Below are 24291 nucleotides of genomic sequence, written 5' to 3'. Positions count from 1 at the left end.
CCAAGTCATCATTTTCAAACGAAAAAAGTATATGGATTAACAATTCAATCGTTGAATGTTTTTGTCAGTACGGCAAGGACTTACGATATAAAGGAAAGCTCCTTGCGTCTGCCATTTTATAACAATAATCTAATGGAATAACATCTTTAAACACCATTTTATTTCCGAAATTTCCTTTCATTAGTGAATACAGATAAATACAGATTTTTTATACAAATCAATACAGATTTTCTATGAAAATATCTGGCATCTCTGCTCGGAACGGAATATTGACAATGAAGTTCGCTATGCCCGATGTAAAATAAATGGTGCTTCTACCCTAGCTTCTACACTGATAAAAATTTGCACGATCGATTCATGTGTAAACAGCAATTTAATTTAGTATGCTTTTTCATTTCAATACATAACCAAAGCCATTTTTCCATGATTTCCTATGCAAATTCACTAAGATGCGAGATCAAAATATTTAAAAGAAAAAGTTGTAATAGGTTATAATAAGAAACGGCTTCCAAGATATGGTCATGGTCGATTGCAAGTTCATTTGATGTCAAAAACTTCACGAGGAAAAAGCACAAAATACCAGCCAAAGCGTTAGCGCAAGGGTGCAAAAACCTCAACGAGGAGAAGACACTACACAAATTGTTCATAGTTCGAACACAGTACCGATTAACGGTACCACCTCACTAGAATGTGCGATCAAAATCGACACTGGCACTAAAACATTCTCGATAGCGACAGAAAATTAAATTTTCACTTTTCGTTTAGCTAGATGAAAAAATAGAACGTGATTTTTTCTTTCGTCTGCTCTAGCGCTCAGCTTACTGAGATGACATTCGTTAATCTAGAAGTAAAATAAAAAGTCGGATGCACCTCACAAGCTGTATTTGAAATTTAAGAAAACTGTGCACTTTTGAAAATCTGTGAAGTACATTGAAAGATTCTCGAAACGAGAGACCAATTCGGTACTTTACCGTTTTTGGAATAGCCCAATTGAGCCGCGGGCTATTTTTTCTGTTCAACGAACAAACGAACTATTTCAAATTTGAGGCATCGTATCGCCGTTGCCTTAGTTTTACGGGAAGATTCTTGACATTTAAAAAAAAACCCAATGAAGTATCATACGAATATATAAACAATTCGCGACTACGAAGTTGAGTTTGACAGCTTATGTGTGTGAAGTGGAGGTAAACAAGAAAAGATAAAAAAGTAATAAATTTTCAAACGTACCGTTTTATGCTATTTTCGTTACTCAGTTTGAAATGGTAAATTGGAATGATTTTAAAAATTTTTGACGATACTATTTTAGTTGATAAATATAAAATGAATACAATAAGTGATGCTTATTTTCCCGAGTAAAAAACAGCTGTAGGTATCTGAAAAAAAGTAAACAACATTTCAAAACAGCAATTATGAATTAAAATCTATTCATATGCTTAAAATTTTTTCAATGTGCTTTAGAACTGGATGTGTTCTACTCATGGTGTAAGTTTTTCATCAAGATGTTTACTTTAAATGAGATAACAATCTATTTTTCGAATAATCATTAGGAGCCATTATCAAGTTATACGTATGGTGTGTTGGTGAACTTGCCGGATGTTTTCAGCTTCGCTGCTGGAATTAGCAGTTTGGTAGTCAAACGCCAACGGGTATTCCAGGCTGGTTACCTCCTGATAGTTTAATTAGATGAGGTATACTATGGCGGATTTGGTGCATTTTCCCCTTGTTTATGTCATCATCTTCAAGTGCCGAACCGCGCACAATGAAAATCGATGCAAAAACTACTTCGGATATATATCAGGCCACAAGATTGAGAGATCTGTTTCGGACGAGTTGGAAAACTCTCAAATTTGGAACCATTTCGTGGGAGGTAATTGAAAGTTCGGTACGATTTTTTTTATTTTTATGACTTGATTTTACATTTTCAGTTTTCTCAGGTACATGAGGTAATGCCGAAAGTTGAAGAATTGCTGATGCTGGGAGAAAATAATTACTAAAAAATAAAAACTATATCAGGATACAAAATGTTTCAAAATATTTTATTACATAATATATTCAACATATCAACAATTTCTCAAGCGATAATCATGAGCAAACGGGCAGGAATCTTGAGTCCACTTTAAAACTGAAAAAAAAGATTCTTAATCATTGATACGTACGTTTCATACTTGTAAATAGACAGCGAGTAACGCCTGTCTGGGTTTGATTTTAAATCATTTTTTACACTTACTTGATGGAAAATATAATATATTGAATGTGTAGTGAAATAGAATCTACACACACGCACAGTATTCGTCGGCTCAATTTTGAAGTGTCTTTTGACATTTTCGGGAAGGAATGAAATGATATTCCTGGCGGACACTTGTGTTTGTAATCTTCCTTTCGTTAATGCCCTCGTCAGCATCAGAAACATTGTCAAAGATCGTTTTTGCGTAATCATCAAAACTGCTTTTCAGATCCATGTTCTACGATATTCAGAGAAAAAATAATTTTACTTAAGTCTCGATAAACTTTTTTTGTAATGTTACGTACTAGCTTGTCATATAAACATACCGTAACATAATGATTTTTTCACAAAACATCATGTGTGCTCTTACCTATGCGTGTTACCAGCGCCGGAATAGATGTTTCATTATCGTTTTTTTCTAACACAAAACCAACTTCAAAACACAACTAAACAAGTTGAAAAGTCTAGATAAGAGCCGTTATCGGTTTTTTATATTTTTACATGCACAAAATCACTTTAAAAAACAATGCATTTATTTAAGCGAAAAAGTTCTATATTTTGTTTACATTCTCTTCACACACAGACTAAACTTTGATAGATGGCAGCACCGCTCCTTCTATGTCGCGAATAACATGTACTGTAGAATGATGTGATAAAATGTTTGTATTCCGTTGTTAAAAATCATACAAATTAGCTATTATATATTACTGCTGTTTTTGAATAGATTTTTTACCGATGATCCAATTACTTGCTCTGGTGAACTTTCAAGTGTCAACTTTCATGAGGTCGCTCTCTCGTATGAACATTTGCGTGTCCTTTTAAATGTGACCTGGACATGAATCCTTTACCACACACTTCACATGTATGCTTGTAATCATGATTATGAATGGACATATGTTCGGTCAGATTGTGTTTAGCAATGAAATCTCTCCCGCAAATAGTGCACGAGTACGGCCGCTCGCCTGTATGACGTCGCATGTGTTGTACAAGATGGCTTTGGCAGTTGTAATCTTTGCCACATATAGTGCATTTAAACGGTCGTTCGCCGGTATGAATGCGCTCGTGGACCTTAAAGTTTGATAGATCATGGAAGCCTTTGCCACACACATCGCACTTGTATTGATATTCAGTTCCGTGAAGAAACATGTGTCGGGTAAGAACACGTTTACTAGAGAAACCTTTTTCGCATACTGTGCACTTGTACGGACGCTCACCCGTATGAATGTTCTTGTGCATTTTCAAAAACTCGCTAGTAGTGAATCCTTTGCCACACACATCACACTTATGCCGATAATCACCCGTATGAATAGACATGTGTTGGTTAAGATTTCGTTTAGTGGTAAACTCTTTTTTGCACACATTGCATTGGTTTGGTCGCTCACCTGTATGAAGGCGCAAGTGATCCACAAGATCGATCTGACGAATGAAACCTTTGTCACATATACTGCATTTTAACGGTCGCTCTCCTGTGTGGATGCGTAAGTGATTCTTGAAATTTGAGCGATCATGGAAACCTCTGCCACACACATCACAATTATGTTGATGTAAGGTACCGTGGGTTAACATGTGTCGTTTTAGGTCGCCTTTACGGGAATAGTCTTTTTCGCAATCAGGGCATTTGTATGGATTTTCACCTGTATGCCTAGACATATGTACTGTTAGAAAGTGTTTAGCAACAAAATCTTTTCCGCAAATAGTGCATTTAAACGGTTTGACATCAGTGTGGATGACCATATGTGCTTTTAAGACACTTTTGCATGTAAACTTCTTTTTGCAAAGATCGCAACTAAATGGTTTTTCGTTTCCATGCTTCAAGACATGTTTGTCGTAATAATTTTTACGGGTAAATTGTTTACCACATATCTCACATTGGTGTGGCTTTGGGACATCTATCGCTGGCGAGGCAAACGCTACTGGATTGTTTAATGGTTCTTCCTTGATGAGTAGGATCTTTTTAGCATGGTAAGATTCTATTTCACTGAAAATGTGAAAAGCTTCATAACTAGAGCTACATAAACAATGTAAGGCTCACCTCGGTGAAACTTCAATGCAACAACCAGAATCGAATCCATCCTTCAACAATTCAGGTGTTTCGATGAATCCCCTAACATTATTAGAAAGATGTCCATTATTTTGCATACTGTTGATTTGTTAGGTGTTTGGAATTATCTTCGTTGATGATATTGCTTACAAGAAAAAAACACTTCTGTTTGTCAAAACTCAATATGCTCGGAACGGAATTAGGGATGTCGTAATATCGATCAATTAATCGAGTAATCGATTATTAACCCAGATAATCGTGTAATATTTAATCGATTAGTTTGGATTTAAGGGGCGGGTAGGGTCTAACGCTTTTGAAAAATCATTTACTATTTTCTAATAGTAAAACATTTCAAGAATATTCTGTGAAATTTTCATGCCTATTGGAACGAGAATCTGGAAGTTATGGACCATTATCTATGTCTATCTCATTCTGCGAAGAAGCAAGATCTCGACGCACATGCCCAAGATTTCTACTTCGATTGACTTCAAAACTTGACAAAACATTCTGGAAATGTTTCATTATAATAAATTATAAAAAAAAACAAAATATGATTTTTTGAAAATGTTAGACCCTGCGGGCTTCCTGGAGTAATAAATTGTTTCCATTGATTTTATAGACAAAAAGGCGGGTGGGTAATGTCAGAGACATAACTGGATGTCGTGAATACGAAAACAACTGACATGTTCCTTAACACTTCCGAATATCAATTGTATGAATTATGCACGCATTCCCCTTTTTCACATTTTTCGCAAAAACAAAGAAAGCTTCACTTGATCTCGATTACTGTGAATTTCACACAGCGAAAAGTGCACAAATCTAAGCAAACTGTTCTTGATTTGCAGTAAACTGAGGATATTTCCCACGATTTGCAAACAACAAATCCTAATAGTTCTTTAGAAAACTTTTAGAGCCATTAGAACGGCTGATATTGTGCAATGCTCTCCACCGTTGTTTTTTTCCCAATGCTAATGACTGGCAGCTGTGACGTAATCGTTCTTGTCGGAAGCGTGCAGACGACACAAAACACATCTGCTCGCAGTGGCGATACAATCCAAACTGATTCAAGTTTTGTTGAGAGGCTTGTTTCTACCTGATTTCGTTTGTAGCTTTTTCACTAATGGGCGGTCCTAACGGCTATAAAAATAGCCGCATACAGAATTTTAATGTCGATTATTTCATTTCGGATTTGCATATTTTATTGAAAGAAACTATCAATATGCTGTAGGGATTCGTTTCTAGCATTCACAAGGACCAAATTGAGGAACTCACTGCGATATTCACCACTTTTCGGAACATTTTTCCCGGACGATTTGTTGTACAGCAGCAGATATTTTGTTCTCTTCCTTAGAACGCATTCTGATTGGCTGGTGTTGACATGGAGCAAATGAGACAGGTTTTTCAATAGTGTACTATTGAAATACTTCAATGCTTTTGCTATACACGTTTAAATTGAAAAATTTCGATTCTATTGGTAGTTAGATTATATAAATCCTTTCACAGATCACTGAGCTATGAGCTTTAAAAATACGAGAAAGGCAAATGCGCCTTATGAATTATCCTCTTTGATACTCGTTTATACCAAACATTTCAGAAAAGTTCAATTTTGAATTATTTGAGACTATGTCACAAAACTGAAAATTTTATCATAAAATTGTGATCATATTTCCGATGGCATGTCGCAAGAATTATGTTGATTCATTAGATACAACAATAGATATTCACGATCAAAAACTTATCACTCTCTCAGAGGGTAAATTTTGAAAAGGCACCCCATAGTAAAGTAAGTCGTATTCACGACAAAAACTTCAAACACGTTTTTCTCGAAAGCAGGTTTTGAAAGCCAGTGTCCATCGTCATTCAAAAACTACTGCACCAATTTTTTTCAAATTTTTTTGTTACTTTGGGGGGGTTTACAGCTACAAAAGGCGGTTTTTTGTGAAAAATCGTAGTTTTCACTTTGAACAACCACCAAAAATTAAAAAAAAATATCAATCAGAAACGTTGGGGTCTAGAAAAACTTCTACTCTAACTATGCTGTGTTCATTTGTTCACTTCTGATTAGTCTGCGCTGGGATAGCCGTGACACCAAATGCGCCGTCTGGTGTAGAATGGGTGCGTAAATGCTCCTAAAATGCATGTACAAAGTTGCCTGCGCGTTTAACACAAACAGAGTAGCTAATGGAAAACAGTACACCTGGGGACGGGTACAGCGTGATGGGTAAGTCGATGCCTTTCACGCCGCCCGCCTGGGTTCGATTCCCAACCCCGCACATAGGGTCAGAAAGTTTTTCTGGCCCGAAGAGACGAATGACATTAATGTTAAAGCCTCTATAATTGAAACAAAAAAAAAAAAACAGTACACCTGTTTCTCACTAGAAGCGCTATCAGTGTCACCGTACCGTGGGAAATCTAGGTTTACTTAATTTATGATTGCATTCATTGTACGACTAACTGATTTTTTTATTTATTTATTTGTTTATTTATTTATTGTAAAATCAACAGACACGATGTGGTCCTAATGATTAATTCTAATACTATGTAAGAATTTGGCCCTAGTTTTATGCCGTGAAAGATTGAAGTCGAACTCAGATGACACTCGATTAAATGACCGTTGTAAGCCGATAATCGCACCGTTTATCCCGTAGTTAGTGCGGCGTAAAGGAAGTCGAAGAAAAGCGTTGTTGCGGAGAGCTCGAGGACGAACATTGATGTTGATTTCACGGAGCAAAGTGGGGCAGTCGATTCTATCATTCAAAACGTCTGCTATCATTAAAGCACGCGATAGCTCCCGTCTTACTTGCAGTGTGTCTAGACCGATTAGCAATCCGCGACTTTCATAGCTCGGTAGTTGATGAGGATTGGTCCAAGGTAAACGGCGAAGAGTGAATCGAACGAATCTACGTTGAATCGACTCGATTCTATTAAGGTACTTTTTTTCTCGTAAACGTTATGATCGAGCATTTTTATGGATTAACGGTCATGTGATTCAATTTGCACCAATCTGAGAAGATTGCCAATTGTCGCTGAAGAAACGTCGTATCCTCTAAGGTGCGAATAACACGGTAGATCTTGAGGTCATCTGCAAAAGATATGCGCGGTCCTTCCAGAGAAAAATTAACGTCGTTAAAGTAAAGCGAGATGGCTCCCCTGCGGAATTCCAGATGTTGCAACAAATTCTTCCGAAGCACAATCATCAATTTTAACCACAAGATGACGATTCCTGAGATATGATTGTATCCATCGAAGGACGTTTGTACCAAAACCAAGTCGATCCAGTTTTGCTATTGTGATGTCATGGTTAATTTTATCGAAGGCGAGCGAAAGATCGGTATAGATTACGTCCGTCTGAAAACCATTTGACATGGCGTTGCTCACGTAAGATGTAAAGGATAATAGATTGCGATATATCAAAGAGAAACCAGCGATATATCAAAGGGAAAGCAGCGCTCTGATTGGTCAATCGATGCAAAAGCAAAGCTGTTGGAAGCACGCGAATCTACAAATAGAAGCGAAATTATAGCTAACGTTTCAGTCTTATGCGTAGCTTGCTAGAGGTAGGTTGTTGCTACATAGCAAGACAAAAAGTGACATAAAACGTTTTGAAGCTTTAATTGCTATGCCCTGATCTTGTGTCATGAAAGATTGGATGAAATCCCATGTTATGTCGTTTCGCCTGAGAAATTGACAACTACCCCAGGGTAAATTTTGAGTGCATAAGACTAATTTCTAATTTATATAAGATGAACTCGATTGATAGTGAGAAATATTTTATCGCTTCAACCGAAATCGAAGAATGGTAGTAATGGTAGAGAAACGCTATAAAAATAACTGCTTGCATACAAAACATGAACACAAGCTTGGTGAAGAGAAGCTTAAATATCGATATCCGTATCGCAAGCATGTACAAACATTTAATTGCATACATTTGGGCTATTGATGTAATTTTGTCGGCTACGAAACAAATACAAATCACGATAAATAGAGTCTATATTCTGGGTTCGAGTGTTCGGTGTTGATTCCTAATAAGGATCAATCTAAGCAGACTCTTGTGCATTTGCGGATTCAAAAGTGTGACGATTAATTGAAAATGTCAATCATTGGAAATTTTGGGTGCCTTGTTCCACATCAACGGCTCAAACAACCCCAAGGGGCTGATCCTTGTAGTTTTTCTTAAATACTCTGATAAAGTATCATAGGAATAAATAAATGGTAACATGCACTGTAGAATGATATGATAGAATTGTATATTTTTTTGTCAATTCCTGATGGTTTATAACACCTACCAGGCGCGTACCTAGAAAAAAATTTCGGGGGATATTTCAGAACATGTTGATCAATTTCCATACAAATGGAACTTTTTATATAATTATTTGAAATTTTTTTATTGTGGAGTCGTTTGTTGAAAATTATTCATTTTATTTTTTACTTATTTGATATATAATGCTATTATATAATGCTGCTGTTTGTGAATAGAATCTTTACTGGTGCTCCAATTCCTTACTCTGATGAACCCTCATGTGTCCGATTAAATACTCTTCGCGAGTATAACCTTTGTTACAAACGGTACATTTATGAGGCCGCTCTCAGGTATGAATGTTGACGTGTCCTTTTAAATGTGAACTGCTCATGAATCCTTTACCACACACTTCACACGTATGCCTGTACTCATAATTATGAATGGACATATGTTTGGTTAGATTGTATTTAGAAAAGAAATCTCTCCCGCATATAGTGCACGAGTATGGCCGATCGCCCGTATGATGACGCATATGTGTTATAAGATGGCTTTGGCAGATGAAACTTTTATCACATATAGTGCATTTAAACGGTCGTTCGCCGGTATGAATGCGCTCGTGGACCTTAAAGTTTGATCGATTATGGAAGCCTTTGCCACACACATCACATTTGTAATGATAGTCGGTTCCATGAATAAACATGTGACGGGTAAGAGCACGTTTACTAGAGAATTTTTTTTCACATACAGTGCACTTGTATGGACGCTCACCCGTGTGCATATTCTTGTGTATTTTCAAAAATGTGCTAGTAGTGAATCCTTTGCCACACACATCGCACTTATATCGATAATCACCCGTATGAACAAGCATGTGTTGGTTGAGACTCCGTTTAGTGGTAAAATTTTTTTTGCAAACATTGCATTGGTTTGGTTGCTCACCTGTATGAAGGCGCAAGTGATCCACAAGATTGATTTGACGGATGAAACCTTTGTCACATATACTGCATTTGAACGGTCGCTCTCCTGTGTGGATGCGTACGTGGTACTTGAAATTTGCACGATCGTGAAAACCTCTGCCACACACATCACAATTATGTTGATATATGGTCCCGTGAGTAAACATGTGTTGCGTTAGACAGCCTTTACTGGAATAATCTTTTTCGCAGACAGGGCATTTGTACGGATTTTCACCTGTATGCCTAGACATATGGACAGTTAGAAAGCGTTTAGCAACAAAATCTTTTCCGCAAATAGTGCATTCAAACGGTTTGACATCAGTGTGGACGACCATATGTGCTTTTAAGACACTTTTGCATGTAAACTTCTTTTTGCAAAGATCGCAACTAAATGGTTTTTCGTTTCCATGCTTCAAAACATGTTTGTCGAAAAAATTTTTACGAGCAAATTGTTTACCACATATCTCACATTGGTGTGGCTTTGGGAAACCTATTGCTGGAGAGACAAACGGTACTGGGTTGTTTGATGGTTCTTCCTTGATGAGTAGGATCTTTTTGGCATGGTATGATTCCATTTTACTGAAAGTGTGAAGAGCTTTAAAACTAGAGTTGCATCGACCAATATTTAAATATTTTTCGGGTATGCGAACTGTATTTGAGGCTCACCTCGGTGAAATTTCAATGCAACAATTATCCTTTCTGTATCAGTTCAGGTGTTTCGATGAATCCACTAACATTATTAGAAAGATTTCCATTATTCTGCATACTGTTGATTTGTTAGGTGTTTCGAATTAGCTTCGTTAAAGTTATTCGTCGCAAGAAACAACATTTCTGTTTGTCAATACTCAATTAGGGATGTCGTAATATAGATCGATTATTTTAATAATCGATTTATAACTCAGATAATCGAGTAATGTTTAATCGATTAATTTGAAACTTATATTCGATTATTGAACTAATCGAATAATTTGAAATATTCAATAGTAATAATCGAATACTGATTCGAGTAATCGACTAATAACCCTGATAATCGATTGAAACTTAATCGAATAGTTTGAAAAACGGGTAAGGTAATACCAAATACAAATTTGTAACCACAACAGATTTCAGACAGCGAGACATTTACGCTAGGCTTAATCGAGAAATCCAGGTTGATCAAAGATAGAACTGACTACTAGCGTTATGGAAAGTGTGCATTTTATAACTATTAATCGGAAACGGAATCACCCAGAGCGGTACACTTCTTACCTGTAAGGTTGTTCGTGGTGAAATGTCCAAAGCAATTATGTTACAGCTCGCTTGACCTGGTGCAATGATGTCTGCCGCAATTTGTCATGGCATACTATACATTAGTTATTATAAACTCGTTTGCACCCACACATCCACCCTCTTCTCAAAAAAAATGAAATACTAGTTCTCTTAGCTTTACTTCTAATAAATCAAAATAAAATTATAGGTCGATATACGAGAACTTATGTCAGAGAAGGAATAACGTTTCAGTGTAATCATACAGTTTCATTCAAGTTTTCAGATTTTTCGCAATGCACAGATTTTTTTTTTTAACCCTTGGCATCCCTGGGTGTATCGAGTATATCCCTTAGTGGTATATCGCTCGGATCCACGATGTAGAATTAACACTGCACACTTCGAAAAAATCCTGTGATTTTATATTTTATCAAATGCACATAAATGGAGCAATTTTACGTGCAAGAACATTCAATATTATACCTAAAATTCCATGACATGAAATTCATTGAAATAAAAAGAAGGTTATGATTGCGACCGCTGTGACTTGAACTGAGAATAATCGGATTACAAAGTACGTCCATTGATCGACTGAGCAACAGAAGAACACATCTGTATTCATACAGTCTAACCCGCTAGCCGAATGCACACTACAATCAAACTAGTAAAATTCATGCACTACAATCAAACTAGTAAAATATTAAGCCATTATTTGGAGGCCGCAGAACAAGCCCAAACCAAACGATTTCTTGGTCCATCGTCTAACAGAAGGCCTCCAAACCCTTGGTGGGACAAAGAGTGCTCAGGTGCTAAACACGCGAAAAAATGCTTTCAAAACGTTTTTAAAACGAGGATGAGGAACTCTTCAGAATTTTGAAAAATTCTTGTTTTAGAAACCAAGTACAAGAACATACTTCGAGCCAAGAAATGCAGCTATTGGAGACATTTTGTCGAAGGTTTGTCAATACGACCAGTCCGCTTATTTAAATTTAAATATTTGCGCGACCTTCCTGGTCCGCTCTGTGATGCGCGATTTCGAGAATCCGCCATTTTTATTAAAATTGCGCGACCTTCCTGGTCCGCTTATAATGCGCGACCATAGTGATCCGCTTTTTCATTTTCTCTTCGGCCATTTTCTTTTCACAATTGAACGAGAAAATCTGCGTACCAGATAGTACGATTGTAGCCGAATATTGGTATATATTTTGAGTTGCCCAATCGGACATATTTTCCGTCGTTTGCCATATTACTTTAGTTTAACGCCTTTTTGTGGTCTGGAATTATACACAAAAATATATGCGTGAGATAACTTATAACTGAAATGTACGCTATCTAACGATCCGCTTTAAGATGCGCGATTATTGAAAATCCGCTCATTAATTTTCTTTTTTTTTTCATTTGCACGGCCACGTTGCCTGCTCCCTTTATGCGCGACGTTTTCGGTTCGCTCGTTTATATTTAAATATTTGCGCGACCTTCCAGATCCGCTATGTGATGCGCGATTTTATGAATCCGCCTTTTTCAATTAAAAAAAATCGTCAACATTTTTTTAAATGTATTTTATTGCGCGACCTTCTTGGTCCGCTTTGATGCGCGACCTTCCTGGTCCGCTTTGATGCGCGACCTTCCTGGTCCGCTTTGATGCGCGACATTCTTGGTCCGCTTATGATGCGCGACCTTCCTGGTCCGCTTATGATGCGCGACCGTAATGATCCGCTTGTTCCAGTTATTTTCAACGTTACGTAATCTCCACCGACGCGTCTTTTTTTTTTCATTTGAAAATGAAAATCTTTGTGCCAAATATTTGAATAATTTTCTGTTGCTTTGGTGATTCCGTTTCCGTTTTGAATAACTATGCTATTTGAATTGCAACTCCTGGCAGGATCGCCATTGTGCATTTTATAACTATTAATCGGAAACGGAATCACCCAGAGCGGTACACTTCTTACCTGTAAGGTTGTTCGTGGTGAAATGTCCAAAGCAATTATGTTACAGCTCGCTTGACCTGGTGCAATGATGTCTGCCGCAATTTGTCATGGCATACTATACATTAGTTATTATAAACTCGTTTGCACCCACACAGAAAGGTTTCAAGTCCACCATTAAAGATTGGCGGTTCAGGCGAGGAGCTGATGTAATGTCACTTTAGAAAAGTTTCTCTCACCAATAACAGTAGTGACTCCATAGAGGAGCTGGTAAAATACCATTAGATTCTTAGGAAAAAATTCGTTTGTTCCATGCTAACAAACAGGGTGATACTTCAATTGATAGAAAGGAAGGGCGAAACTATTTATTCACGTTATTTTAGACGGTCTACGAAATTTTTAGTACTGGAGATTGTAAATGAGACGATAAAACTACCCGTAGTCACGGAAACCAGCCAATTTCACGAAAAATGCACGAGGTTCACAGGTGGAATAGAGGTACAAAAATTCAGTTCATATAAGAGGAAAGTGGAAAAAATTGCATGTCTTTTGAAGGTAAACCAACAAATCATCGATTTATCAAAAATTGATCTGCGAATATACGATGATTTCTAGAAGAGAATTTGTAACCAAATTCGACACATTCATCGATGTTCTTCACCATTTGCTGTCAATGTTAAATTAGCTGTAACCATTGCATCTGACAACATTCATTGTTCCAATATGTAGGACCGTTGGTGGTCGAACGTAAAACTAATTCGGGACTTTACGTTTTTTGAAACAGGCCAATTGTGCTGCTGGTCATTTCTTTCCTTCGACGAATTCGGCCGACAGAGATCCATAGTTGAACCATTTCAAATGAGGCATCGGGAGGATTTTCGAAGGTTCTCTAACTTTTTTTTGAATACTCTGATAAAGTATCATACGAATAAATAAATGGTAACATGCATTGTAGAATGTGATGAAGTATATTTTTTTACAATTCCTGATGGTTTATAACAACATCTAACCTTTGTTAAAAAACATACAAATTTGCTATTATATATTACTTACCTCTGATGAACCCTCATGTGACCGATTAAATAGTCTTCGCGAGTAAAACCTTTGTTACAAACAGTACATTTATGAGGCCGTTCTCCATTATGAATATTTGCGTGTCCTTTTAAATGTGAACTGCTCATGAATCCTTTACCACACACTTCACATGTATGCCTGTAATCATCATTATGAATGGACATATGTTCGGTTAGATTGTTTTTAGCAATGAAATCTCTGCCGCATATAGTGCACGAGTACGGCCTTTCGCCTGTATGACGTCGCATGTGCTTTACAAGATGGCTTTGGCAGTTGAAATCTTGGTCACATATAGTGCATTTAAACGGTCGTTCACCGGTATGAATGCGTTCGTGGACCTTAAAGTTTGACAGATCATGGAAGCCTTTGCCACACACATCGCACTTGTAATGATAGTCGGTTCCATGAATAAACATGTGACGGGTAAGAACACGTTTACTAGAGAAACCTTTTTCGCATACTGTGCACTTAAATGGGCGCTCACCCGTATGAATATTCTTGTGTATCTTCAAAAATGTGCTAGTAGTGAATCCTTTGCCACACACATCGCACTTATGTCGATATTCACCCGTATGAACAGACATGTGTTGGTTGAGACTCCGTTTAGTGGTAAAAGTTTTTTTGCAAACATTGCATTGATTTGGTCGCTCACCTGTATGATGGCGCATGTGTTCCACAAGATGAGTTTGACGAATGAAATCTTTGTCACATATACTGCATTTGAACGGTCGCTCTCCTGTGTGGATGCGTATGTGGTTCTTGAAATTTGAACGATCATGAAAACCTCTACCACACACATCGCAATTATGTTGATATATGGTCCCGTGAGTAAACATGTGCCGCGTTAGATCGCCTTTACTCGAATAATCTTTTTCGCAGACAGGGCATTTGTACGGATTTTCACCTGTATGAATGGTCTCGTGTCTCTTCAAAAGTGAACTAGAAATGAATCCTTTGCCGCACACATCACATTTATGTGGATAATCTTCCGTGTGCTTAGACATATGTACGGCTAGAAAGTGTTTAGCAACAAAATCTTTTCCGCGAATAGTGCATTTATACGGTTTGACATCAGTGTGGACGACCATATGGGCTTTTAAGGCACTCTTGAATAAAAACTTCTTTTCGCAAAGATCGCAACTAAATGGTTTTTCGTTTCCATGCTTCAAAACATGTCTGTCGTAATAACTTTTACGGGTAAATTGTTTACCACATATCTCGCAATGGTGTGGCTTTTGGAAATCTATTGTTGGAGACACAAACGCTACTGGGTTGTTTAATGGTTCTTCCTTGATGCGTAGGATGTTTTGGGCATCATATGATTCCATTTCACTGAAAGTGTGAAGAGCTTTTAAATTGAAGCTGTTGATGTAGCTCATTTAAATATTTTTCGGGTATGCGAACTGTATTTGAGGCTCACCTCGGTGAAATTTCAATGCAACAACTAGAATCCTTTCTGTATCAGTTCAGGTGTTTCGATGAATCCACTAACATTAATAGAAAGATTTCCATTATTCTACATACTGTTGAATTGTTAGGTGTTTTGATTTAGCTTTGTTGATGGAATTCAGAGCTGCCAACTTTTTTTTCGAAAATCTGTATTTGGCGGAAATATCAATCTGTACAATATTCGTCTCTAAAAATCAAAAATCAATTTAGGTCGCTCCACTTGGTTTAACCATATGAAATCAAACACAAAAACTGAAAATCGGTATTCATCTGTATGAAAATATATCGGTATGTTATGAGAGCATATCTATATTCCTGTATCAAGTAAAATGGGTATAAATACCAATAAATCGGTATAGTTGGCAGCGCTGATGCTATTCCTCCCAAACAGAGATGCCAAATATTTCAGAATAAATCCATGAAAAAATAATGTGTATATATTTTTATTCACAATTTAATCGATCTGGGATTTCAGCGCTTAACACAATAATTATGTCATGTCTTTCAGTCTGAGTTTCATAATGCTCAATTCAAATTTTTCTATGTATCAAATATTAATATCGTTACAATTCAGTGCTGATCATCAAATATCGACACAAATTTCTGAGTTCAGATCAATAGGGTAACAGAGGTATTTTGGCCACTTCATATATTTTGGTCCACCTAACAAACTTTATCGATTTCATCGGATTTTATCGATGTTAAGTAACTCATGTTGCATCAATTTGAAGCTAACCACATTAAGTTACCTATTGCGGAAGGGGTTTTCTAAGATATTACAACATTTGGTGGATATTATTACAAAGTGGGCCAAAATAAAATCAATCCTGAAGTGGGCCAAAATACCTCTGTTACCCTATATATCACAAGAAACAACACTTCTGTTTAGTGATCAATGTCATTTTTAATGATTATTAAGTAATGACATTCCTAATTTACATGGAGAATTCATCATTATTGCCATTACACGTTCATTAAAAATGGCATTACTTTTTAGTAATTCGTGGAGATAACATATGTACAGGCTTGAACAGAATCCAGTGTAAATTAAATAGTGAAAAAGACAACTTTATGCATTGTGCGTGTCTCCGAAGTACTGTGATTACGTGTGACTTGTATAGAAGACGTTTCATTGTACTTGGCCCTAGATTTGATTGTGTCAATTTTCTCACAAAGCTTGCCATAGTGAACACTTTGATGACAGTATTCGTACATGGTTTGCAGTCTTTCATCGGTGACCAGCAATCTGCATTACCACTTTCCGTCGAATTCGAAGACCACATAAGATAGAATTCAATACATAGGGCGCTGGTAGGATCGTAGTACTAGTCATGCATAGTGTCAGTAGTATCGTAGTACTAGTCATACTGTGAATCGGCTGCCAAATTCCACAAAAAGAATGTAATGCCATCACTTTGCTTCGCATAAGATATAATTGGTTTCGCTAAACGCATACATAAGACCAAGTCCCTGCTATGAGTGGTGGTTTCTGAAGTCAATGCTTTTTTGTGATGACGTTGTTGTCCACCATATGTTAAGCCACGTTCATACCATTCTAATGCGCACAGTATATGATATGAATATTTGTTTGATACTGAAAATATACCTGCGATCGTGTACAATACTGTGTGTGTGTGTAAATAAGCTGTCAGAAAAGGTTATTTCGAATGCATTGAAAAAACTACTTATTTCCGTTTGGGACCACTAAAAAGTTCCAAACTTGACATCCCTGCCCAAAACTACCAAATCAACAGCCCGCTGTTTAATGAAAGTGCAGAAAACAATTTCAGTGAACACACACTGAAATTGTTTTCACACAGGAATCAAATTTCTCAAAATTGAAATAATACCCACCAAATTTTTGAATCTTGGTAGCGAAGTTTCAGTGAAATAAAATCTTACCATGAATAAAATATTCTGAACGATCAAAAAATCTAGTAGTATCTTCATCTCCTGTAACCAAATTTGTCAGATTTTTTTTTTTGTTTCGATTATAGAGGTTTTAACCTTAAGGTTATTCGCCTCTTCGGATCAGAAAAACTTTCTGACCCTATGTGCGGGGTTGGGAATCAAACCCAGGTGGGCTGCGTCAGATTTGTGATAAACAATTCGCTCGGAAGGGTTGTTTCGACAAACACGTCCTAAAACATGGAGGCGAGCCGCCATTTAGTTGTGATTTTTGCATTAAAACCTTTTCATTCAAGAGTATCCTGAAAAAAAAACATAGGACTACATACTGTTCACAAGGATGATTATCGATTTAGGTGTGATGTGTGTGGCAAAGGATTCACCTCGAACGCGCTTTTAAAAATACACGAAAGTATTCATACTGGTGAGGTGCATATGTTCAATTACAAGGGAGATCACAGATATGAGTGCGACGTATGTGGCAAAAATTTTCATCATCGTACAAAACTTAAGAGCCACGAATGCATTAATCAGTTGCCACGAAGTTGTTAATCGAAAAAAAAATTGTTTTTTATGTATATGTGTATATTCAGATATTCTATTTTCTCTAACATTAAATGTTTAATTATTTAATTTAAAAGTTGAAAAAAATATTCAATCACAAAAGAATCTGTGTAGCAATAAAAAAGAGAGGATTCACTCGACGAATTTCAAGAACAACGTGTATATTTTCTACCTGAAAATAGGAAGATCACAAATTGATATTATAGTTGAATCCATGACAGTTGCTATTTTTTTTACTAAATTTTTTATACGTTTCGTCGTCTTCTCACCAGTGCATTAGCACTCACCACTATGTTGAACTGCTAATGCCACCTCGCGGCTCAACAAAAACCAGCCACGCACACCACACTTATACCGGTAATGTTCTTTGCTATTCCCGATGAACTTTCATGTGTGCGATCAAATAGTTTTGACGAATATATCCTTTACTGCATATGGTGCATTTATGCGGACGCTCTCCGGTGTGAGTGTACTCGTGCGCTTGTAAGAGTGATCTGCAACTAAATGCTTTGCCGCACACATCACACTTATGCTTGTAATCACCCTTGTGCATATGCATGTGGAGTCTCAGATGAGAGTTAGTGATAAAGTCTTTTCCGCATTCGGTGCATTCGTACGGTCGCTCACCGGTATGAAGGCGCATGTGTATTTTCAAGTAATCTTTGCAACGAAAATCCTTTTCACATACGTTGCATTTAAACGGTCGCTCACCTGTATGAAGGAGTTCGTGTTTCTCGAAGGAAGCACGAATATGAAAGCCTTTGCCACACACATCACATTTGTATGGATAATTGGTTCTATGGATAGACATATGAACGGTAAGAGCCGGTTTATTGGAAAAATCTTTTTCGCAAACTGCACATTTGTATGGTCGTTCAGTTGTATGGGTGCGTGCGTGTCTCTTGAACTTGGCAAGGATACTAAAGCCTTTTCCACATACATCACACTTATGAGGATTTTCGATTCCATGAACCGACATGTGTTCAGTGAGAGCACGCTTATAGGCAAAATCTTTTTCACATATCGCGCATTTGTATGGTCGCTCGCCTGTATGAATCCGCTCATGCATTTTCAGTAGTGTTCTGGTAGTGAGTCCTTTGCCACACACATCACACTTAAACCGATAAACGCCTGTATGGCTAGACATGTGCATAGTAAGTTTCGGTTTGACCGGGAAATTTTTTCCACATATGATGCATTCGTACGGTCGTTTGCGTCTATCATGGCTCGTGTGTTGCTCAAGTTCATGTTTATAATTGAATTCTTTGCCACATACGCTGCATATAAACGGTGAATTGTTTGTAAGCGTGATTTCATGCTTCTTTTTGCTTGAACAGTTCAAATCAGGTTCACCCGTGTCAATATGGATACGTTTGTGGGACTTTAAATTTGAACAAGTCCTATAGTCTTTGCCACAAACATCACACGTATACAGATTACCTGTGTGAGTAGCCATGTGACTAGTTATTCCGTTTTTAGTACTAAATTTTTTCCACATACAGTACATTTATACCGTTGGACATCAGCATGAACGAGCATATGCTTTCTGAGGATACTATTGATTGAAAACCTCCTGGAGCAAAGATCACAACTGAATGGCTTCTCGTTTTCATGTTTTAAGGAGTATCTGTCGAAATGACTTTTCCGAATGCATTTTTTGTCGCCAATATGACATTGGTGCTCCTTGGGATAATCGACTGCTGAGGAAGAAGATGCTACAGGGCTGTTCAATGGCTCTTGTGCACAGCGAGGCTTCGTAATACTAGCTAAAAATACAAAAATGTTAAAAAAAACTGGCACAGATCTATAACTGACTCACATTTGGATACTCTCTTTGCAGTTACCGGAATTAGGTGTAATTTGCTTTAGCTCGGCTGTATCGCTGCATCCACTGATATTGCTGTTGATATGTTTTTTTTTCTTTTCTGTCGCTAACGTGACAGGCTAAAGCCAGTGATGGCCCATCTGCCCGTGTATTGTTAGATTTTTATTTTATTATTTATTTTTTCTATTCTCTATTTATGTAAGCTTTCATCGTATTAAATAAATTAATTTGATTAGTCTGCGCATCAAATTCAAATTTTAATTGCTTACTGTCTTTGACTTTAATTTGTTTACCTTTGCACGCAGCGTTGCCAGGTTTCCAGATTTATCTGGCAAATGTCAGATTTTTCTCGCTTCTTCAGACACATATGTTACAAATTTGTTCAAATCTTTTCGGATCTTCACGTTTTTGGTCTCTATATGGGGGACCTTTTTTTTACGCACGGAAAATGAAGAGACCGGTCAAAATTTTCTTGTGCATAGTTAGACACAGACAAATCCAGATAAATTTTTGAGTGAGACATACTTTGCTTACACGAATCAATACTAGAGGTGGACAAATCGCTCTAGAGTAAAGAGTTACCAAATTCACATTCCCGCTTTGATTTTTGGCTACCCACACTTTCTAGTAGGAGTACAGCATATTGGAATTGAAACAAATTTTCAATGCTATCGGAATCCGATAGATATCGACGAAATAAGCAGTAGCAGCAGTAAAAAAGAAAGCAAAAACTTTACATCAGAATTCTCCGTTACTTCAACGGAGAAGTCTGATGCGAAGGACATTCAGAAATAATCTCGCCAATTGCATTATTCACTTTGGAGCGGATAGTCCGAATAACCGTCATGCATAAAGAATTTGCCTTTTTTTCTTTTCATTTATTTTTAACTCTAACCTTTAGTCATTTAGGCTTAGGTACCTCATTAGCAGATTATGTTGGGCGGCTAATGTCATATGTGTAATGGGATTAGTGTGAATGTATTTATACTGAAAATATCTTCAAAATGGATCCTGAAATGTTTGTTTGAATTCCAAATTAAATTATGAAACTAAATTTACAGTTTTACATGATTATCATAAAACGAAATCTGTGGAATCCATTCATTCCAATATACGTAGCACAGATAACAGATATACAGGCTCGAAAAATATTTTTCAAAATCCTGTGTAAATTTCAAATTTTCTATACGTTGGAAACACTACCGCCACCTACTCGACTATTCGCCGCGATTTTTCGAAACGTTCCATTACATTCCGGAACGATAGCAAAATCCTCCTGCCTGTTATAGAAATATTCCAACTTCAACAATTTTAACACTTATCACACGACTTCCCTAAGTGTTAAAGACAATATTATTTCCATGTCGCATAAATCACACGAGAATTCGATCGAAATAAAACAAAAATAAACTTGCCCATTTAAGCAACAGCAAAACAAACATCTAGCGTGTAGTGAATGTTGCACCCAAAATTGTGGCTCAGTGAAAGCGGTACCAAAATCGCGGTGGCACCTCGTGTCAATCGTGGTGACATCTGCGAGTGTTCGCCACGCTGATTGAGCAAATTTTACACACAGTTCATATGTGAGCCTGTATATCTGTTATCTGTGTACGTAGGTAATATATTTAAAATGCATTTGAAGTAAAGAAAATTTTATTCGATGGTGTAAAATCATTAAATTTGAAACAATATCTCAATATATTTGTATATAATATATATTACCAGTCTGAATTTTACTCAAACAGTGTTATTTGCCCAAATTTTTTATTGAACAATAGTATCCTATTTCCTCCCTGCGTGTATTCAAACTTTCTACATGAAACTGGTGAATAGAAATAATTCATATCGAATTATAGGGCATTTTCACGTTTCCTGATTCGAACAGAAAGAGATTGATTTTACTCAAATTTACATAAAATAGTTTATGAAATAATGATTTAAATGTCCGATTTATGTTATGCTCATATGCTTCATAGAAAGCATCCCTTAAACTTCTGTCTTGCTGCTGCTGTTCTTCCTTTGCGGTTCTTTCGCTTTGACACCACTGTTCTTCTGATGTGTCTCGATAGCTATACGCCCATAACCAGAAACCAAAATGAATGAAACATTTTCAATAATCAATTAATGATGATTATTCTGAAATCTTTCAAACATTGAATACTACTTTTACAGTGATTTTAATTGAACTTTTCTCCGTCATTCTCCTCAATAGGGGGTGTCGATGGGCTACCGTTTGGACGATCGCCTGTAGAAATGCATTTGTGCATCTGATATCTAAACTTCTTTGTGTATCCTTTGCCACACACATCACATTTATGCCGATATACACCCGTGTGCGTAGACATGTGTTCGGCTAAGCTAGAGCTAGTGGCTAAGATTTTTTCGCAGATAGTACACCTATACATTCCGCCCGTATGAGTGTTCATGTGCCTTGCAAGAGTTTCTTTATTTTTCAAATCTTTACCACATATCGTGCATCGGAAAGGTCTTTCAATTGAATGAATGCGCTCATGTTTCTTTAATCTCGACAGTATGCAGAATCCTTTACCACACACATCACACTTATACCGATAATCACCCGTGTGGTTAGACATGTGATTTGTTAGGCGATAGTTGGTATAAAAACCTTTTTCGCATATAGCGCATTTGAACGGTTTTTCGCCCGTATGAATATGCATATGGGCATCAAGAGTGGCCTCAAGCTTAAAATCTTTGTTACATATGATGCATCTGTACGGTCTCTCACTCAAATGAACATGTTTGTGCCTTCGCAAATTCGATAGTTCACTGAAGACTTTACCGCACAAGTCACATTTATGCGAAACATAACCCGTGTGAATAGACATGTGACTGGTCAGAGCGGAATGGGTAGCAAAATCTGTTTGGCATACGACACATTTATATTTCTCGCCCGTATGAAGGCGTTGATGATTCATCAATTTCGAACGATCGTGGAAACCTCTGCCACACATCTCGCACTTGTAACGATAATCACCCGTATGAATAGACATATGATTGATTAGGGTAGAGTTAGTGTGAAAATCTTTTCCACATACTGTGCATTTGTAAGGCCGATCTCCTGTATGGATGTTTTCGTGAACTTTCAAGTGAGATCTTTTAATAAATCCTTTGCCGCACACAAGGCAATTGTGCTTGTAAGCATCGGTGTGAGTGAGCATATGTTGGTTTAGGGAAGCAAGTGTGGCATAATGCTTTTCGCATCCAGTGCATTTGTACGGACGATCACCTGTATGGAAGTTTCTGTGGTCCATCGATGATTGTTTATTGCTAAAACCTTTACCGCATACATCGCATATAAATGGCTTGTCAGAATTATGGGTAATCGAATGCTTCATATGGAGGCTTCTTAACTCTTGTAGTAAAAGGCTTTGGGAAGATAACAGTTCCTTGAGGATAATTCGCCACAAGTTTGATATTCGTGTTGATTTGGTGAATCGTGAAAAACTCTACTAGGCAATTGGGTGATTGCTGCTTCTTTACTATGACGTCTCGTGCTCGTTGATATTTTATTTGACTGAAAATACGAACGACTTTAGTACCTGAAGCCACGAAAAGCACTATTTGTAACTACGACAGAAAGTACGAATTCACCTTCGCGAAAATTGTATTACAGCCAGCTGTTTCGCAGTGTATTTTGGTGTTTTACTGTAAACATTTGAACCTTTGACAGCTTACCAGAGTTGCCAACTAAAATTCCGTTTTTTCTCAAATGGCTGGTGCTAGCGTACCGGTGTCAGATGGCTGGTGTTTCCATCAATGATGCAGAGTCTCTGACGTACTAGAGTACGCTAATGGAAAATATCTCAAACATACACAGCAAAAAAAGTTGTAATAATCCTCGATGTAATTTTTACTAACGTGCTTGAAATAAAGACGTACTCGTTAATTGGAGACAATATTGCATTTTTTCATAAGTGGAATCAGGAATCAGAACAAATTGGCTCGAATGGCACGTTCCCCTTGATATTTGGAGATTTGTGCCAATCTTCTATTATTACAACAAAACAACGTACTGAATTTATAAACATCAATTTGTTTGAATCTTGTGTGCAAATCGGCATAATATCGCAATGGATGTTATAGAGTAAACAATTTTCATCAAATAATGTAATATCAAGCATGAGAACGTCGATATTATTCTGTTCGTGTCAAATTCTGTCCTACGAAATGTGTGTTATTACACTTTTAGATTTATTAACACGTTGAAATTAATGCACATCTATACTTCCCCTAGAAATTGTGTGATATTACACTGTTGCGCGCATCAATAAATTAAAGTGTTTTTTTCCCCAGTGCAATGCTGTTTGTGTCAAACTTTGTTAGCCATTCGTGAGCTATGAGTTCGTAAGTTCAGGGAAAACTTACAAGATTTTTCCGTTTTCTGGGTAAGTAATATGAAATATTTTGTAATGAAGAATATCATTAACGCTGTAAGCTATAGAGAAAATAATGTTAGATGACCCTTCGTATTTTGTGAGGCATTAGGTAATTCAACCATAGAGAGACCCCCACACACACCTCCATTGTCCTATGAAGAGCAGTAGAAATAAAACACGTTTAAATGAATATCTCAGTGCGTTTGATTAAATTTAGTACTCCTTCAACGCTATAACTGCCACGGATTTAATGTTCAGAAATTCATTCATACTAATTTCCCTAATATAACCTCTATTTCCAGTGCCGGTATCAGAGCTCGATGTTTTTTCTTTCAATCAATCAAATGGCAATGAAACACCATCAGAATATTGCATTTATGCTCGAAAATGCAAAACCAGAGCAATCTACGCCACCAGTACTTGTTAATGAAAAACGGCATTAGTAA

At 37.0% G+C, this 24291-nt stretch overlaps 5 protein-coding genes and 1 long non-coding RNA gene across 13 annotated transcripts; 1 reads left to right on the top strand and 5 right to left on the bottom strand.

Annotated features, from left to right (window-relative positions):
* The first annotated feature begins 1141 nt into the window (after positions 1-1141).
* LOC131426378 (uncharacterized) lies at positions 1142-2032 on the top strand. Of its 2 annotated transcripts, XR_009229077.1 has the most exons (4): positions 1142-1365; positions 1459-1482; positions 1548-1867; positions 1926-2032. It is a non-coding gene; the product is annotated as an uncharacterized LOC131426378 (long non-coding RNA). The 2 variants fall into 2 exon arrangements; XR_009229076.1 differs by having other exon boundaries at positions 1142-1482.
* On the bottom strand, positions 2025-4561 carry LOC131426377 (zinc finger protein 501-like). 2 transcript variants are annotated; one of them, XM_058589066.1, is made up of 4 exons: positions 4257-4561; positions 2595-4202; positions 2228-2462; positions 2025-2122 (listed from the first exon to the last, which is right to left on the bottom strand). In XM_058589066.1, exons 1-2 carry the CDS (start codon positions 4361-4363, stop codon positions 2996-2998), a joined length of 1314 nt encoding a protein of 437 aa, XP_058445049.1. In that variant the 5' UTR covers positions 4364-4561; the 3' UTR covers positions 2025-2122; positions 2228-2462; positions 2595-2995. The 2 variants fall into 2 exon arrangements, with proteins under 2 accessions (XP_058445049.1, XP_058445050.1); XM_058589067.1 differs by having other exon boundaries at positions 2595-4194; positions 4257-4438.
* Positions 4562-8663: 4102 nt separating this feature from the next.
* LOC131426376 (zinc finger protein OZF-like) lies at positions 8664-10308 on the bottom strand. Of its 2 annotated transcripts, none has more exons than XM_058589065.1 (2): positions 10125-10308; positions 8664-10053 (listed from the first exon to the last, which is right to left on the bottom strand). In XM_058589065.1, the coding sequence occupies exon 2, from the start codon at positions 10031-10033 to the stop codon at positions 8852-8854; it is 1182 nt and encodes a 393-aa protein (XP_058445048.1). In that variant the 5' UTR covers positions 10034-10053; positions 10125-10308; the 3' UTR covers positions 8664-8851. The 2 variants fall into 2 exon arrangements, with proteins under 2 accessions (XP_058445048.1, XP_058445047.1); XM_058589064.1 differs by having other exon boundaries at positions 8664-10037.
* A 3269-nt stretch (positions 10309-13577) lies between these two features.
* On the bottom strand, positions 13578-15275 carry LOC131426369 (zinc finger protein OZF-like). Of its 3 annotated transcripts, none has more exons than XM_058589052.1 (2): positions 15123-15275; positions 13578-15034 (listed from the first exon to the last, which is right to left on the bottom strand). In XM_058589052.1, the coding sequence occupies exon 2, from the start codon at positions 15028-15030 to the stop codon at positions 13678-13680; it is 1353 nt and encodes a 450-aa protein (XP_058445035.1). In that variant the 5' UTR covers positions 15031-15034; positions 15123-15275; the 3' UTR covers positions 13578-13677. The 3 variants fall into 3 exon arrangements, with proteins under 3 accessions (XP_058445035.1, XP_058445036.1, XP_058445037.1); XM_058589053.1 differs by having other exon boundaries at positions 13578-15050; positions 15123-15266; XM_058589054.1 differs by having other exon boundaries at positions 13578-15064; positions 15123-15257.
* Positions 15276-15588: 313 nt separating this feature from the next.
* On the bottom strand, positions 15589-20065 carry LOC131426372 (zinc finger protein 665-like). 2 transcript variants are annotated; one of them, XM_058589059.1, is made up of 2 exons: positions 19443-20065; positions 15589-19389 (listed from the first exon to the last, which is right to left on the bottom strand). In XM_058589059.1, exon 2 carries the CDS (start codon positions 19128-19130, stop codon positions 17994-17996), a length of 1137 nt encoding a protein of 378 aa, XP_058445042.1. In that variant the 5' UTR covers positions 19131-19389; positions 19443-20065; the 3' UTR covers positions 15589-17993. The 2 variants fall into 2 exon arrangements, with proteins under 2 accessions (XP_058445042.1, XP_058445043.1); XM_058589060.1 differs by having other exon boundaries at positions 15589-19385.
* Positions 20066-20617: 552 nt separating this feature from the next.
* LOC131426371 (zinc finger protein 239-like) lies at positions 20618-23154 on the bottom strand. 2 transcript variants are annotated; one of them, XM_058589057.1, is made up of 2 exons: positions 23061-23154; positions 20618-22983 (listed from the first exon to the last, which is right to left on the bottom strand). In XM_058589057.1, the coding sequence occupies exon 2, from the start codon at positions 22802-22804 to the stop codon at positions 21626-21628; it is 1179 nt and encodes a 392-aa protein (XP_058445040.1). In that variant the 5' UTR covers positions 22805-22983; positions 23061-23154; the 3' UTR covers positions 20618-21625. The 2 variants fall into 2 exon arrangements, with proteins under 2 accessions (XP_058445040.1, XP_058445041.1); XM_058589058.1 differs by having other exon boundaries at positions 23041-23107.
* Positions 23155-24291: the final 1137 nt, after the last annotated feature.

The sequence above is a fragment of the Malaya genurostris genome, chromosome 1 (assembly GCF_030247185.1).
Source record: "Malaya genurostris strain Urasoe2022 chromosome 1, Malgen_1.1, whole genome shotgun sequence".
NCBI classification, from domain to species: Eukaryota; Metazoa; Arthropoda; class Insecta; order Diptera; family Culicidae; genus Malaya; species Malaya genurostris.
This window is presented reverse-complemented; position numbering and strand designations above follow the sequence as displayed.